The sequence below is a fragment of the Ambystoma mexicanum genome, chromosome 6q (assembly GCF_040938575.1).
Source record: "Ambystoma mexicanum isolate Mex_15411 chromosome 6q, UKY_AmexF1_1, whole genome shotgun sequence".
NCBI classification, from domain to species: domain Eukaryota; kingdom Metazoa; phylum Chordata; class Amphibia; order Caudata; family Ambystomatidae; genus Ambystoma; species Ambystoma mexicanum.
The window spans coordinates 1,075,153,050-1,075,168,878 of NC_090937.1; the positions used below are offsets into that span (position 1 = coordinate 1,075,153,050).

A 15,829-nucleotide genomic window follows, 5' to 3' on the forward strand; every position below is an offset into this window, starting at 1 on the left:
AGAGAAAGAAAGAGTGAGACAGAAGTTGGAGGTGGAGGTGGGGGTCTCGGAGGCGCAACATAGGGATAAAGGGTCACAAAGAGCCTGGCTGGAACTTAAGAGGGCTAGGGCTGCCCTGGAGACACACTTGGCGGATAAGTCTGCGCAGCTCCTCTTCCAGACCAGGCAAACGTACTATATCAAGGGGGATAAAGCTAATCGGTTCTTAGTTGCCAAATTGTGGAATCAAAAATCCTGAAACTATATTGGCCAACTCAAGCACCCCGGGGGAGATTGGGCGATAGGAGAGGAGGAATAAGCTGACATCATGCACTCTTACTACACGCACATCCTGGCACGGTATAAATAACCTGGAGAGGGAGACACAGAAAGCATTCCTGGGTAAAGTGCAACTACCACAGATTCCAGAGGCAGACAGGCAGATGCTAGAGGCCCCGTTCTTAGAGGAGGAGGTGGGGGTGCCATAAATGCGTTGAAGGGGAGAAAGTCTCTGGGACCTGACTGGCTTGGGAATGCATACTATAAGACGTTTAAGACTATACTGACAGGCCCCCTAACAAAATTGGTTAATCACATAAGGGATTCGGGTGGATCTCGGGGGACATGGGTCCCGCTACCCTGTCGGACTGTGCAAGTTATTGCCCTATCTCGCTGCTGAACGGAGACGCAAAACTGTGCACATCGAACTTAGCACAGCGGTTTTCTAAAGTCCTCCCGTTGATCATACACCCAGACCAAGTCGTATTTGTAAAAGGACACCACACATATGATAATATTCAGAGCCATGAATACTATTGAGTGGGAACAAAGGTCAGGATAACACATGTCGGTATTGGCACAGGATGCTATGATGGCCTTCGATAGCTTGGATTGGAACTTTTTGCAATTGACCCTGGAAAGGTTTGGATGTGGCCCAGTTTTTTCACGTATGGTCTTGACTAATTATGGGAATCCGACCACTAGGCTAATGATAAATAAGCAGCTCACGGATAGCATTCCGATATGCAAAGGGACTCTGCAATGGTGTCCACTGTCCCATCTAATCTTCACAAAGGCCACCATCACCTCTATGTTTTTGCTTTGTCACCCCGAGTGGGACGGGTATGCCCAGACGTGGGTCCCGTGCCTGCTGGGCCAAGAGATCCAAGCTACTCCTCACTGATGAGGCCCAATAAGGTTGAAACATGTTTGGGGATGTTTGTGGTCGCGAGCAGAAGGGATGTGACCTAGCAGTTCGGGCTGGACTTCCCCTTTTGGGTTGGGACCAAACCTGATTTGTATATGGCCTTTCCCCTTCTGTAATAGATTGGCAGGTGAAGAACGATGGTCTGGAGGGTTGTCCAGAGCAATGCCAGTGGTTAAGATTAATTCTAAACCTTCCAGCTATCACCTCTTTGTTTTTGCCATGGAATCTTTGGCACAGGTGGTCCGGGCGGAACAAGAGATTCAGGGGGTGGAGGCAGGGGCCAGTGGTATTTTAGAAAATAGCCCTCTACGCAGACGATGTTTTACTCTTTCTCAAAAACACGGCACACTCTCTCCCCAGGGTTATTACGTTGTTGGATAGGTTCGCGGAAGTCTCAGGATTCCATGTTTATTACTCTAAGTCTAAGGCTCTCATTATCACGAAGATCCAGAGCGGGTGGTGGAGTGGGGGATGCACTACCCACTGAAATGGATACAAAGGTCAATAAAATATCTGGGGATAAATCTGGTATCCACACACGGCAGGCTGTATGGGACTAACATTCCAGGTTTGCTAAAGACCCTGATAGAGGACCTCAAAAGATGGGATATGCAGGAGTTGTTGTGGTTCGTGCGCATTGCGGCAATGAAGATGTCCCTCCTCCTGAGGTTCCTATATGTGATGGGAGCTCTCCCAGTACAGATCCCGGGGCTGGCGATTAAGAATTTACAGAGAGAAGACCTGGCTTTTATTTGGAAAAGAAAGTGACCACGGTTCCCAGGCGGGTCCTATTTAGACCACACGTACTCGTGGGGCTGGGGTTACCTGACTTCCGCAAATATCTATGGGCGGCACAGGTAGCACCAATTCTTCAATGGGCTCCCAGGGAGAACCAGAATAGATGGGCAGCCTTGGAAAGGGATGCGACTAAGATTCCCCTGGAGAACCTGGGCTTCCTGTCCCATAGACAAAGAGGGAAAGAGGGTATGCTGTTAGAAGCGACAAAGGCCACCCTATGGTATTTGGATAAGGCGTTACGGGGAGGAGAATAAAAGTGGGAGGGTGCCCACTCACACCAATGGCCTACAATCCAGACTTTACGCCTGGAATGCAACCCAACCTTTGGCAGCACTGGGGAGATGGGCAACCTGGGGTATTGGAGGCCTTCTATGAGGATAGGATATCATTTGACAATGAAAAGTTTAAGATACCTGAAAGCGAGCGCTTCCGATATGCTCAAATTAGACATTGGACCACCAACCAAAGTAAAAGAAGGGGCTAGTTGAAATCCAGTAGGGCTGGAACTCAAGGTAAAGGAAGGGGTCCCAGAGAAGGGGGTGTCGAGGCTGTACCAATTGATAGATGGGTCAGACCCAGAAGAACCCCTACCATACATGCTGAAATGGGAGCGGGACCTGGGGAAACCTATCACAGGGGAGACATGTAAATTGTCTCCCCTGTGATAGGTTTTCCCGCCCGCCTCCAAATTGTCAAATTTGGAGATGGGCGATGAAAAGTTTGAGGTGTACCCCCATTAAGGAAGTTGCATAAAAACTATGCCTAAGGTGGTACATGACACCACATCGCATGCACACCATTAATGCAGACTACTCTTCGATATGCTGGCGGGGCTGTGGGCAGATTGGGGACCTGATTCATATGTGGTGGGCTTGCCCGGTGGCGGAGACGTATTGGAAAGAAATTCTGAGCCACATCAAGGAAATAACTGGGGTGATACTGCCCCTAGATCCGGCAATGGTACTGCTGGGAGAAGTAGTGGAGGGAATTTTTGCCGCCTCTGGACATAATGCCACCCTCATCACCCATACGATGAGTGCGGCTAGAATCAATTTAGCTCAGGCATGGAAGAATAAGCAGGGGCCGGTGGTGGCTATGTGGTGGGTGAGACTATGGGGGGTGATGGCTACGGAAAAGGTGACAGCGTTGGCATATGGATCTTATCAAAAGTACTTAACCACTTGCATGCCCTTCCACAAATTTATGGGGGATAGAGAGCAGATGTACTTGAAGCCTAAGGTGCTCTTCAAGGTTTTTATTCTCTGAAATTGTTCAAGACTTGGGGGCGTGGACTCAACCTGTAATTGTATTCGAAGGTGTTATCGAAAGATGGATCAACTCAATCTAATATGGACAATTAAATAAGGAAAAGGGAGGGCGGTTATAAATGTTGAAATCAGCAGCCTAATTACAATGCAATGGAAATGAGAAGGTTGTAATGATTTGCAGAACAAGAAGGTGGAGTGTTGTATTGTGCAATGTAAATTTGTTATTGGCTCGCCAAATAAAGTTTGTAAAAAAAAATAAAAAATAAACAGAGAGCCCTAAAGACTCACAATTGTATTTACATGGCCTTTTATTCTGTGAACATGGAGGGTCTGTGGAGCAAACTAATAAAATGGAACTGCCCAGCTGATTTGGTAGAAGCGATGAGGACCCACTATTCGAACACCTCAATACAGGTCCGGCTATCAGTTCTCGAGAAAAATTGTTACCTTTTGCGGACTAAAGCAAGGGTGCGTTTTGGCACCTTTGCTCTTTAGCCTCTACATATCAGATTTAGGGGACTCTCAGAAAACAACTCGAGCTTTCACCCCGAAGATTAATACAACTAAGGTTCCTTGGATTCTATACGCCGACGACTTAGTCTTTTTGGACCAAACGCCTAATGACTTCAGAGGCGGATTAGAACTTTAATGACTACCTGAAGCACAAGAACATCCAAATTAACGTGGGGAAATCTAAGATAATGGTCTTGTCGTCGGTGTATAGAAAACAAAAGCCTGTTTTGTGTTGCGAGTGGAGTCAGAGCCACTTGAGGTGGTAGATACGATGACCTTTCTAACAGTGGTTATTAATAAAAACATTGATGATAGGATTCACTACATGTCACTCAGGAGAAAGGTGGAAAAACTGTCAGTGCAGGGAGCTGCCCTGCATAGGAAATATGGCAGTCTCTTACTTTCCCCACTCCTTATATTCTGTCGGCAAAAAGTGGTCCAGATACTGACATATGGTGCGGAAGCGATGTTAAATCAGCCATGGCAATCTTGGGGGGGATATTAGAGGATATTTTTGGGTGAAAGATCTTGAAACTGCCCAAGTCCCTCCCTTTATCCATAACTGGGCATGAACTGAGATTGCAGTTGTTGGGTGCGATAGTATTGTGGAAATCGATGAGCCTACTTCGGAAATGCATTCTGGTAGACGTGAAAGCACCATATGCAATCCTCTACTTTGAGGCCAGTGAGCCGGTTTCCAGTCTAGATGGCTGGAGAGCAAAGCTAATCGCAAACCCCATGAAAGTAAAAAAAAAAAAACCTCCAGGGTCGGCACTGGATTGAAACAATTGAAAGGAGAGGGCGGGACAAGCTGAGACCAGTGTTGATCTCGGAGCAAAAGGGGTTAAATCAATTGCCATCCTACCTCCGGAAGTTCCCATAGTCTAAGCATAGGGATCTTTTGCTCTCTTGCTTAGATGCCGTTTAAACATCTTACCCACTAGGGAAGTAGAATTGGTGAGAAAGCAAATTGCCCTGACAAACTCCCAATGTAGATACTGTGGAGTGGAGGGAAGGGTGGAAACCCTGTTCCACATAATAACCTATTGTAAAGCTCTCGCTGCTGTAAAATCCAGATTCTTGGAGGATACTAGCCCTTGCATGTCAGCTGAGAAATGGTGGGAATGGGTATTGCTGAGTGAAAGAACAAGTCTGGTATTGAGAGTGATGAAACCGGTTGAACATGTGTTTAAAGGAAACAGGGAAATTGTACTGTTGTCATCCTAATTACCAAGATCAGATAATCACAGCAGGAAAGGGCGTCCGTTATGGTTGTCTTCCTGGTGTCTGAGGTGGAATATTAAAGACAGAGGGGGAGATTCTTTTCTTTAATAAAAAAAAACTTTGCTTTTTAATTGATTTATTTGGAGGAATTGAGGAGAATGTTACAGGTTTTTATTGTGTATATTTGTACAAGTTTCTTTTAAAACCAATGAACATTTAATTAAAAAAAGTAATTAAAAAAAATACAATTTATTTACAAGTTTGAAAAACCTCAAACTTTTGTCCATTTGCCCATTGTCTGAAAGCTGACATAAAGGAATCACATCCCCTAGATGAGTCTATCCCACCGCCTTAGGCTCTTTAGAGTGAGGCAAATCCCATAAGTAGCAGTGTAACGTGCTAAGGGGGAAGGAACCGTGCACAGATATAATGTAAGCAGGAATAATGGATGTTTAGATTCAGTGCGCACATGGTAAGAAAAGTCATCTTGTAGTCATGGTAGCCCTGCATCGCCGCACGGTACAACTTTAGCTTGTTGAAAGAATCCGAATAGGCCCCGAGACACTAAGAAGGAATGAGCTTGCACTGCCAGTTCTCACAGAAGCTTCCCCTTGCCCCTTCACTGTTGCAATTACTTAGTATCACTGAGAGGAATGCGCCCTGCAAGGCCGTGAGACAACACTAGGCTCCTCGCAGCGCCCATTCATCACAGCCAAACTATCAGCAGACCTTTAACCCCCACCCAGCCTACCCAGAGCAATGGCCCACACCACTGGCCCAGTCCAAAACCTCTGCATTCCACGATAGTGAGTGACCCCAGTACCAGCCATAAAACCAATGGCCATAAAAGATCTGAGCATGTACGGACCTTGTACCTCTCTGCATAAATGCATCCTTTGTAACACTAGGTACTGGGAAGGATCAATTATAGATCAAAATGAGGGTGGAAACATTGGGTGCGATATCAACAAAGCACAGAATGTGTGGGTCAGCATGACTGTATTTCTTCCTTTCTCCCTTCCCCCTGGTACTGGTCCCCGAACCACCCAGTTGCATGCCACAATGATGTAGTAGTAGTCTTAGTGTATCATAGCAGTCTTGAAACTGTAATTTACGAGGAACCTGACCTTCACTCCTTAGAGACATGAGCCCAGCTGACCCACATGGGAACAGACAGATGGCGGAAAAGAGAACCTTTCGTATCCTGGCATCCCCTATGGAGTAGGGTCATGTATCGGGGCTCGCCAACCAGCCACGCTAGTTTTTACTGTGTAGTGATGACGATGTACTGGCTTTTAAGCTTCTGTTTGTACTAACTTTTGCCAGAACGTTCTCGAGCAGCAGAGTTCTTTTCTGATTTTTGTATTCCGTACAATTAAACCTTGTTATCCTTGCAAACAATCTCTTGGCATTTTTCCGTAAAGGGTTGTATTCTTTCTGGTGTGCGTGTCAAGAGGGACTTGCCTTCACTATCATTACAGGCTCCATTGTGTGGGGAAAATAGAACACATTTGTTAGGTTTGAATAAAAGCATGACCAATTGTTAGATGCAATGCGAAGTACTGCGTGTTCGAATCCCTTCACGGTTAGGTGGTTCCAACATCAGCCAGCTTTCTTACTGTTCGATTATCATTTCTCCTTTGTATGGGCTTAGATTCAGGGTAGTTTTGCCTCATGTATTTTGTTACCAAGTGGTCTGTGAATGTGATCTTGTCTAAAAACAAGCTAACATATCATATGGTGCAAAAAAGTGTTTGCACTTTACCTTTTAGTGAGTTGGTTTCATACTAATTTGTATTTCTTTTGCTCAGGTTGTTATGATGGCACCGTTTACTTTCTTAGAAGGTGGAATGGAGAAACATATTGGACCTTTACCACAGATAATGCAGTCAAAAGCTCTCCAACTGTGGATCCTACTACTGGCATTGTCTTCATCGGATCACACGACCAGCATGCCTATGCGTTTAACGTTGATGTAAGAATGCAGTCTTCTAAAAATTGACACCTGAATCTTTGATTGCATTTGCAGGGTTAACCCCACATTTGCTATGTTTACATTTGGCTCCCTTTCCAGTGGTCTTTCTTGCCTCTGCCTTGTATTACTCTTTTCTGTAACTGGGTAGGTAGTGCTTGCTACAGTTAAAGGAGCTGTCAGCTTTCCCTACTTTAAAAGAGCTTTTTGTGTTACAATAGCCTCTTACTGTAAAAGCTGTTTCTTTCATACACAGGCATGTACTTCAATGCTAGATTTTTATTTTCAGCTCATAAAAACGTTCTGCTACAAAGAGAAAGAATTTCAAAATAATATCCTAGTCTTTTAAAGATCTTTTGAATTATTTGGGACTATTATCCCGACAGAGAATTGGGCTTCTGATGAAACCCATGTGCCTTTGTTTCAATCAGAAATGTGACTTTTTGTGCAAAGATTACATACATTGAAGGCTGGTTAACATCAAAGTTTAGCGACCACTGAACTAAGAAATGGCGGTGTTTCATCATCAGAAGATATTAGCCTTAGTCCTAAATAGAACATTGATTTGGCAAAATAAGTGAGAGCCCTCCTGCTGAGAAATAACCAGGCCAAATAGCCACTTGAAAGGGATGTGGGATGCAGGTGGGTCTGCACTCACATTGAATTTGTCTGGAGCATACCAGAGGTGAAGTATCCATTTGCAAATCAGTCGGTCCAGCCCATGCTAAGAAATTCTCATTGATACAAGGTTACCAACCCTAACACGCGTGTCTACATTGTTGGGCTTCAACAGTGAAGTGTGGAAGACAAGAAGCATCTCTCTAGGCACAAAGAGCGAAGCAACATCATATTGAATGACATTTTTAACTTGGGGTGATACCTCAGTTTTAACATTTGCCAAAATGCAATTGCTCATTCACTGAGAAAGAACAAGGTCAAATAACCTATTCACTATAATGTTGTCCACTCACAAAGTTCAACAATTATAATGTTTACTCTCTATACCAAAAAAGGGTAGCTATACCCATTTTCATATCAGTCTTATTCCACTAGCCCTCCAAAAAAACTTTGGCTATGGAAGATTTGGTAACAGCTGGTAATTTTGTTTTTATCTGAACTGTTAACGATCAAGTGATTCCCTTGGAGGTTCAGGTGTCTTGAATTGGAAGATCAATCAGTGAATCAGAACTTGCATCTGTATTGGTACTCACCTGAGACCAGCATAAGGAACACAAATTGGTATTCATAGATTATATGGAGTCCTCATTACGAGATGATCGGTAAGGATGGTGCTAATTTCGTGGGACAGAATTACTGTTTCTGCCATGGTGCCAAGTGCTTTCCCAACCATTGGTGGTAATGGTAATTCCATTTGGTGGAAAAGCAATACCAATTGGTAAATTCTTCACTTTTTTGCAAAAAAAGCATTACGCTGGGTAGTGTAGAAATTACCCAACGGTAATTCCACTGACTGAATTAGCACTGAACAGAATAGCATCATTCAAGAAATGTAAACATGTAGTGGTGGCCATCTTTGAAAACTCAGTCCATTTAAAATCATATATTTCCTGCTACCATCCAACCCTAAAGAAATATCAAGCATGCCAGGTGAAAAAGACTAAAGTTAAGGTGCCTGAAGTGCAGGCCAGAACAACAAAATTCTGTTGTTGTTAAGTTCTTCCCAAAGTGTAACAGGAAGTTTCCCTGGGTAGACGAGCACAATACGTGCAATCTGTGTCTCCCACAAGACCATCCCGAGGCTACCTGTCGAGCTTTCAAGCTCTTCAAGCCAAAACCCATAAAGATCACTCAACTAAATGCTGGGCCCACTGCGCCAGGCAGTTAGAGGCCATGGAAGTGGACGGGACATTCGGCGATGGCAGCAACGCCGACGGATCGGACGGCGAGGGCAAAGGGGTGACTTCGGACACCCACACGCAGACCCCCGACCCCGAAGGACTGGCCGGCGGCCATGTTGTGGGGACAACATCCGGCGGTAAAAGCGCTACACTTACTACCTCCACTAAGCACATCTTCCCTGATCGCGACTCGACACGCGTGACGAGCGATCGGCAACAGAAGACACCAGGAGAGCGATCCAACGAATCTGTGTCCTCTGGGTGTTCCTGTTCGCCTCATGGCAAAGGCCAACAGTCTTCGGATGACAAAGGTGTTGCACTATCAATAGTCCCCGAGGCCCGATCGTCTGACGATTCCACCCTCTATCCTACACAGCCAAGACGCATAGCGTCTACACCCGAGATTCGACGTCCTTCCTCGAATACCACATCCGAATCTCAACGCGAGGCGTCAAATCCCTCGGAGGCCCCTAAAAAAAACTGGGAAACACTCCTCTAGTCATGGGATGGGGGATAAACAACATAAAAAGTCATCTTCAGAACAGCAGGTTCATAAGGAGAAGCAGAAAGACCCTACATCTATAGGGAAGTCCAAGGTATCAGATCCTACCACTAAAGTTAAACTCATTCCTCCCACTGCTCATGATATAGGCACTGATGAGGAACCAGAACATGTTGTTGTGATTCCTAGCTCTAAAGAATGGAATTCAGCTGACATTGATAGGGTAATGAGAAGAATGTCATTCATGGCTGACTTCTATGAAAAGGACCCTAATTATGTTCATAGTTACTCCAACACCCCTGCAACCTCTGCCCCTTCGGGGTCTAAGGCAATACCTAGTTCCTCTCCGGCCCCTGCTAAGAAACTCTGCTCTGACGCTCCAACTCGGGGCTTGGTCACAGACTCCTTTAGGGTTGAACCCTACCACCCTGATTCATATGGTGATGAAACAGAACCACAATTAGTGCATGACCAGACAGGGTTCTCCTATTATGGGGATAACGAGGACCAGCAGGAGGAGGAGGAGAGGAGGAGGAGAAATATGAGGCTGAAGCCTACAATCTTGACTCCCCGATTCCTTAAGACCCCCCGGTACATGATTCACCTGTTGATAATCAACCTCTCCTCAATGAGGTACTGGGTAAGGCAGCTGCCCATTTTCATATCGACACACAAGGGGTCCAAGAAGACATGGATTTCGCTGAAGAAATCCTAGGAGACAAGAGAGCCATTACTCAGGCTATCCCTCTGTTAAAATCCATTCAGCGTAGGATTGATCGCTCGCTGGTAACCCCTAATCTCACTCGAGCGATTAACCCGTGAGTCGAGAAATTGTTCCGGGCTGCACCCTCTGATCTCCTGTACATTAGGGGTCAATTAAAACCGGATTCCCTGGTTGTAACAGCCACCAGAAAAAGGGCAGGTACACTGCTTGCTTCTTCGGATGCACCTCCTGATAAGAAGAGTAAGAGACTGTACACTTTGGGTAGCAAGGTTGCCCCCGTGTCTGCCTATCAAGCACGGATTGCCAACAGTGCCACCTTTTTGGCATGCTATAATTGCAATCAATGGGAAGAGGTATCTGCTTTGGTATCCTCCGCACCCGAACCGTTAAAGAGTTAGCTGGCTCATATAGCAGCAGATGGAAGATCTGTATCAGGCTGCATGCTAAAGACAAACTTTGATGCAGCAGATAATGCTGGAAGGTTAATCGCCGAAGGCACTGTGATTAAGCGTCATGCTTGGCTGAGGCAGTCGGGGTTCAAACCTGAAACCTAAGCAACCCTGATAGATAGTGGAGCCGAACGTACTAGGCAGTGGAGGAAGCTTTACTTCGAGTACGAGACCCTAAAATCTCTTGGTCAACTCACCAATAAACCCTCTGGACAGAGGGGAAACAACAATTTTCACCACTTTTGGCGCGAAGGTTCCCAAAGGGGTTCAAACTATTACCAGAATCAGGGAACTTCATGGGGTAACAATCAGTCCCAATCCTCACAGGGCTTCCCCATAGGGCAGCACAGGGGCCGCACTAGGGGTAGAGGCAGCCCCGCCAGAGGTGGTACTCCACCCAACAAACAGTGACGTTCCACTTCAGGCCCCCTCCCATGCATCCCCAGTAGGGGGGCGCATTTCCACTTTCACCCACGCATGAGAGGGGATCACTTCGGATAGATGGGTGCTGTCCACAATGTCCGGAGGATACTGCATAGAGTTGCGAGGGTGCCCCCACGACCATCCTCCGTGACAGAAAATACACTCGCTGGAACATCAGAAGACCCTCCTCGAGGAGATCGCCTTTCTGCTAGAAAAGGACGCCATAGAAGTCGTCCTAACCAACCAGATAAACAGGGGTATTTATTCAACTTACTTCCTTGTGCCAAAAAAAGATCTAACAATGCGCCCAGTATTAGATTTGCAACCTGCAAACAAGTATGTCAAGCCACAAAAATTCTGCATGACTACTCTACAAGAAGTAATCTCTCTACTAAAAAAGGGGGATTACATGGCAACATTGTATTTGAAAGATGCCTATTTTCATATTTCAATGTGCCCAGCGCACAGAAGATTCTTGCGTTTCAAGATAGACAACCAGCATTACCAATTCAAGGTGCTGCCCTTCGGAATAGCTTTGGCTCCAAGTGTTTTCACCAAGGTACTGGGGTGGTGGCAGCGCACCTACACAGGGAGGCATTCCCAGTGTACCATTATCTGGACGACTGGCTCATTACAGGGGACCCCCCCACCCCCCACCCCCCAAGCCCCCTAATTTGCAGACTAAACATCCAAAGAACAATCAACCTCCTCTTCCAATTGGCTTCTCAATCGATGAGAAAAAGTCAAGCCTGGTGCCAAACACCTCAAAACAGTTCTTAGGAGCTGTCCTAGATACCCAAGAGGGGTTGGCCTTTCCATCAGAGGAAAGAATTCAAAACGTGTTGCTGCAAATTCCTCAATATCAGTCCGGTCGCCAAATAAGGGTGCGCAAAGCTATGCGTTTGCTAGGCATGATGGCATGTTGCATTTACCTGGTTCCCCACACGCGCCTGCGCATGCAACCCATGCAGGAATGGTTGGCGAAACAGTGGTCTCAAGCAAGTGGTCAGTGGGACGATCTAGTGGTCGTTTCGCCAGCACTAGTAGAGTCTTCGCTGGTGGACAAGAGAAAATCTAACAAAGGGGAAACCCTTCTACGATCCAGTGGTACAGGCCGTTGTCTCAATAGACGCCTCTCTGGCGGGGTGGGAAGCTCACTACCTTCACCACACAGCTCAGGGTCTCTGGTCTCACACAATGGCTCAGAACCACATCAATCTGCTAGAGCTTCTAGCAGTCTTCAGAGCGCTTCGGGCATTCAAACCCCTCCTATCCAACCAGTCAGTGCAGATCCTAACAGACTGCTCGACTGCAACGTTTTACTTAAACAAGGGGGCACTCGTTCTCCCAATCTGTCCAAGCTTGCCAAGGAACATTTGGAAACGGGCACTCAAATGGAAGATTTACCTGTCATCCCAACATGTTCCAGGGGAACTCAACTCGCTAGCAGATGCTCTGAGCAGAGATCCCCTCCCAGAGGAACACGAGTGGCGACTACACGAAGAAGTCGTAGGAGACCTCTTCTCTCCGTGGGGTTTCCCCACTATAAACCTATTCGCCACAAACAAAAACAGGCAACGCCCAGACTTCGCATCCAGGTTCCACCAGCCAGGCTCCAAGGGGAACGCCCTATGAATGAATTGGTCAGGGATATTTGCCTACGCTTTTCCTCCAACCCAGCTGATGAAGGTGGTGAACAAGATCCACATGGAACTGATGACGCACATCCTGGTTGCTCCTATGTGGGCGAGACAACCATGGTATCCACACCTATGCAAGCTCGCGGTGTGCAACCCCATCAAACTCCAGTGCCGGTACAACCTACTCTCCCATCACGAGGGGCTAACAGTGCATTCTCAACCCAACTAGATGAACTTGGCAGCATGGCTCCTGAAGTCACAATCTCAATTTACCTCAAAGATGTATGCATATCTTAAAAGAGTCAAGAAAACCAAACACGAGGCACTGTTACTATGATAAATGGAAACGATTTGTAATTTGGTGCCGGAATAAGAAAATCAACCCTGTTCATTGTACTCCTTCTAGTGTGGTCACCTATATGCTCCAACTACTGGATGCAGGGCTAGTGTTTAACTCAATTAAAGTGAGCCTGGCAGCATTATCAGCCTACACCACTTACCATAACAAGGTGTCATGGTGGAAGGTGCCATTTGTCAACGCATTTATGGAAGGGGTAAAAAGACTCCACCCTCTAATTTCTAACCCACCACCAGGTTGGGACCTTAATGTGATACTTGCTAAGCTCATGGGACCTCCCTTTGAGCCCATGCACAAATCTAGTCTAAAAACCTGACTTATAAAACGGCCTTATTAGTCGCTGTCGCGTCCATAAGAAGGGTCCGTGAAATTCAAGCTCTGTCCGTGCAGGATCCTTTCTTTACTATTCATAAGGACAAACTGGTTTTACGCACTCACCCTAGGTTCTCACATAAGTTCATTTCCAAATTCCATGTTAACCAGTCTATTGAGCTACTGGCCTTCTTCAAAGAACCCAGGATCTCTGCTGAGGTGACACTCCACACACTAGATGTGAGGAGGGCGGTCCTCAACTATGTAGACAAGAACAGACTGCTAAAAAAGACAGATCACCTGTTCATCTCCATAGCTCCAGGCAGAGAAGGGGATCGTGTCTCTAAAGGTGCCATCTCCAAATGGATAGTCAATTGTATCAAATGATGTTACTCCCTTTCTGAAAAAACTCTGCCTTTTACGCCAAGAGCCCACTCTACAAGAGGCATTGGGGCCACTCTGGCTTTCATTGCAAATGTACACCTTGACACCATTTTCAAAGCAGCTACTTGGAGCTCTATTCACACCTTTACTCAACACTACTGCATTGACACTCATTCCAAGACACATACTCAAGTGGGACAGGCGGTTCTAAGACATCTGTTCGCTCATGAACCTTCTAATATCCCACCTCCTTCTTCTAACACTGCTCACTAATCTATGCACAGCATGTGATCGAAGCAGATTCCACAACCCTCAGAAGGGATATATTACTCACCGTAATCGTATTTCTGATGTTTGTATCTGTTTAGATTCACATGCGCCTGCCCTTCCTCCCCTCTCAGAGAAGGCGCATGGATGCTTGTAGTCTTATCTATCTTATCTGCTTGGATATTCTGTACTCTCGCTACTCCTCATGCTACCTCATGTCAGAAAAACACAATCTGAGGGTCCTACACGCATGAGGGATCATAGGTACAGGGGACGTCTCACTAGGGATAGTATTACTGGCACGCCCTGGTTCGATGCCCCTTTTCGAGTTTCATTGTCTTCAGTGCACCACATATACGCATGCAATCTTCTTTCCTGCACAGGAATGCTTACTCAGTTCCTTATTTCGCCATCAGATTTAATAGAGTCCATACATCATCTTCTCAAACCACTATCCTCAGTGCATCATGCTTCTCTTTGTGACGTCACCAGCTTATCCTTTTCTTGTTTTCATATAACTTCGGGGACCTTTTCCAAGAGATTATCATCTCTTCGGGCATACTTCTGGTATGGCTTTCTCAACGGATACAGGGGGCACCAGAGGCAGTCACAGTGCTCCGTTGCCACGGCCCACATTATTTATTAATTTAGTCAACGTTTGTCGGGTCCGTGGACCCGATTAATTTATTTATTTCCGCAATGTTGGGCCCAACCAACATTGCGAAAATAAATAAATTAATCGAGTCCACGGACCCGACAAACATTGAATAAATTAATAAATAAACTGGGCCGTGGCCCGTTACTGCCTCTGGTGCCCCCTTACAGGGGGCACCAGAGGCAGTAACAGTCCCCCACCACGGCACGTAATTCGGGTCCAAGGACCCGACAAACATTGTGCTGCCTAAAATGCACTGGGCCTGTAAGGGGGCACCAGAGGCAGTCACAGTGCTCCGTTGCCACGGCCCACATTATTTATTAATTTAGTCAATGTTTGTCGGGTCCGTGGACCCGATTAATTTATTTCCGCAATGTTGAGCCCAACCAACATTGCGGAAATAAATTAATTAATCGGTCCACGGACCCGACAAATGTTTAACAAATAAATAAATAAATAAACTGGGCTGTCGCGTACCCAAAAAATAAAATAAAAAAGAAAACCGAAAGAAAACTTACCAGGCCTCGCTTGGTCACTGTAATGCTGGGCTGGGCTGGGCTGGGCTTGGCTGGGCTGGGCAGGAAAAGAAGTGTGAAGGTGGTGCCGGCACGGTATACCTTACCGTCACTCCGCCCATAAACATGACGTATGTGATTTCCAAGGTTTTCTTTTTTTTTTATATGACGTACCTTGCATGGCAACAGTATTTCCATTGGCTGTTTCTCAGCCAATGGAAATCACAACCCATGCCGGCTTGTTTGTTTGTATTTCCTTTGTTTGTTTGTTCAGCCTCGCGGGCCACATGAAATGGCTCGGAGGGCCGCATTGTGGCCCGCGGGCCGTAGGTTGGACAACCTTGGTCTAAAGAGTTGTTACGTTTGTGCCCTCATACCTTATGTCATGAATGCTGCCCGAACTTTCATTGCCAGAAAAATTCCAGAATATGATGCCGGATGTCTTGTTCACCTTGCCGCATGCATGACTCGAGGACAGTTCCAAGGGAATTGGTCCACTCTACGATGGAGATCGAAATGGTAATGGGACACTAGTATGAGTGTGGCTTTTTTAATCATGCCATACAGTGTGGCCCAATGTTCTGCCTATATTAAAACCACAACATTATTACTTAGCAATACAAGTAAGTTTGAATTGATTTTATTGTAATGGGCCTGTGACAACGTAGCTTTCATATGACTAAAACCTACCCAACTCTCAATAGATGGCGAATCAGAAGAAAAGAAAGATTGATGCTGAATGTCGTGTTTTCAAGGATAGTTGGGCCAAGGATTTCTTTG

The 15,829-nt window shown here is 46.0% G+C and overlaps 1 protein-coding gene across 3 annotated transcripts in view; it reads left to right on the forward strand.

Moving 5' to 3' along the window:
- The window catches only part of AASDH (aminoadipate-semialdehyde dehydrogenase), an 853,386-nt gene that overhangs the window by 658,525 nt on the left and 179,032 nt on the right, over positions 1-15,829 (forward strand). For all 3 annotated transcript variants that reach the window (XM_069631618.1, XM_069631617.1, XM_069631619.1), the window contains exon 12: positions 6,801-6,964. In XM_069631618.1, coding sequence (XP_069487719.1) covers positions 6,801-6,964 — 164 coding nt within the window. The remainder of the gene's footprint in view (positions 1-6,800; positions 6,965-15,829) is intronic.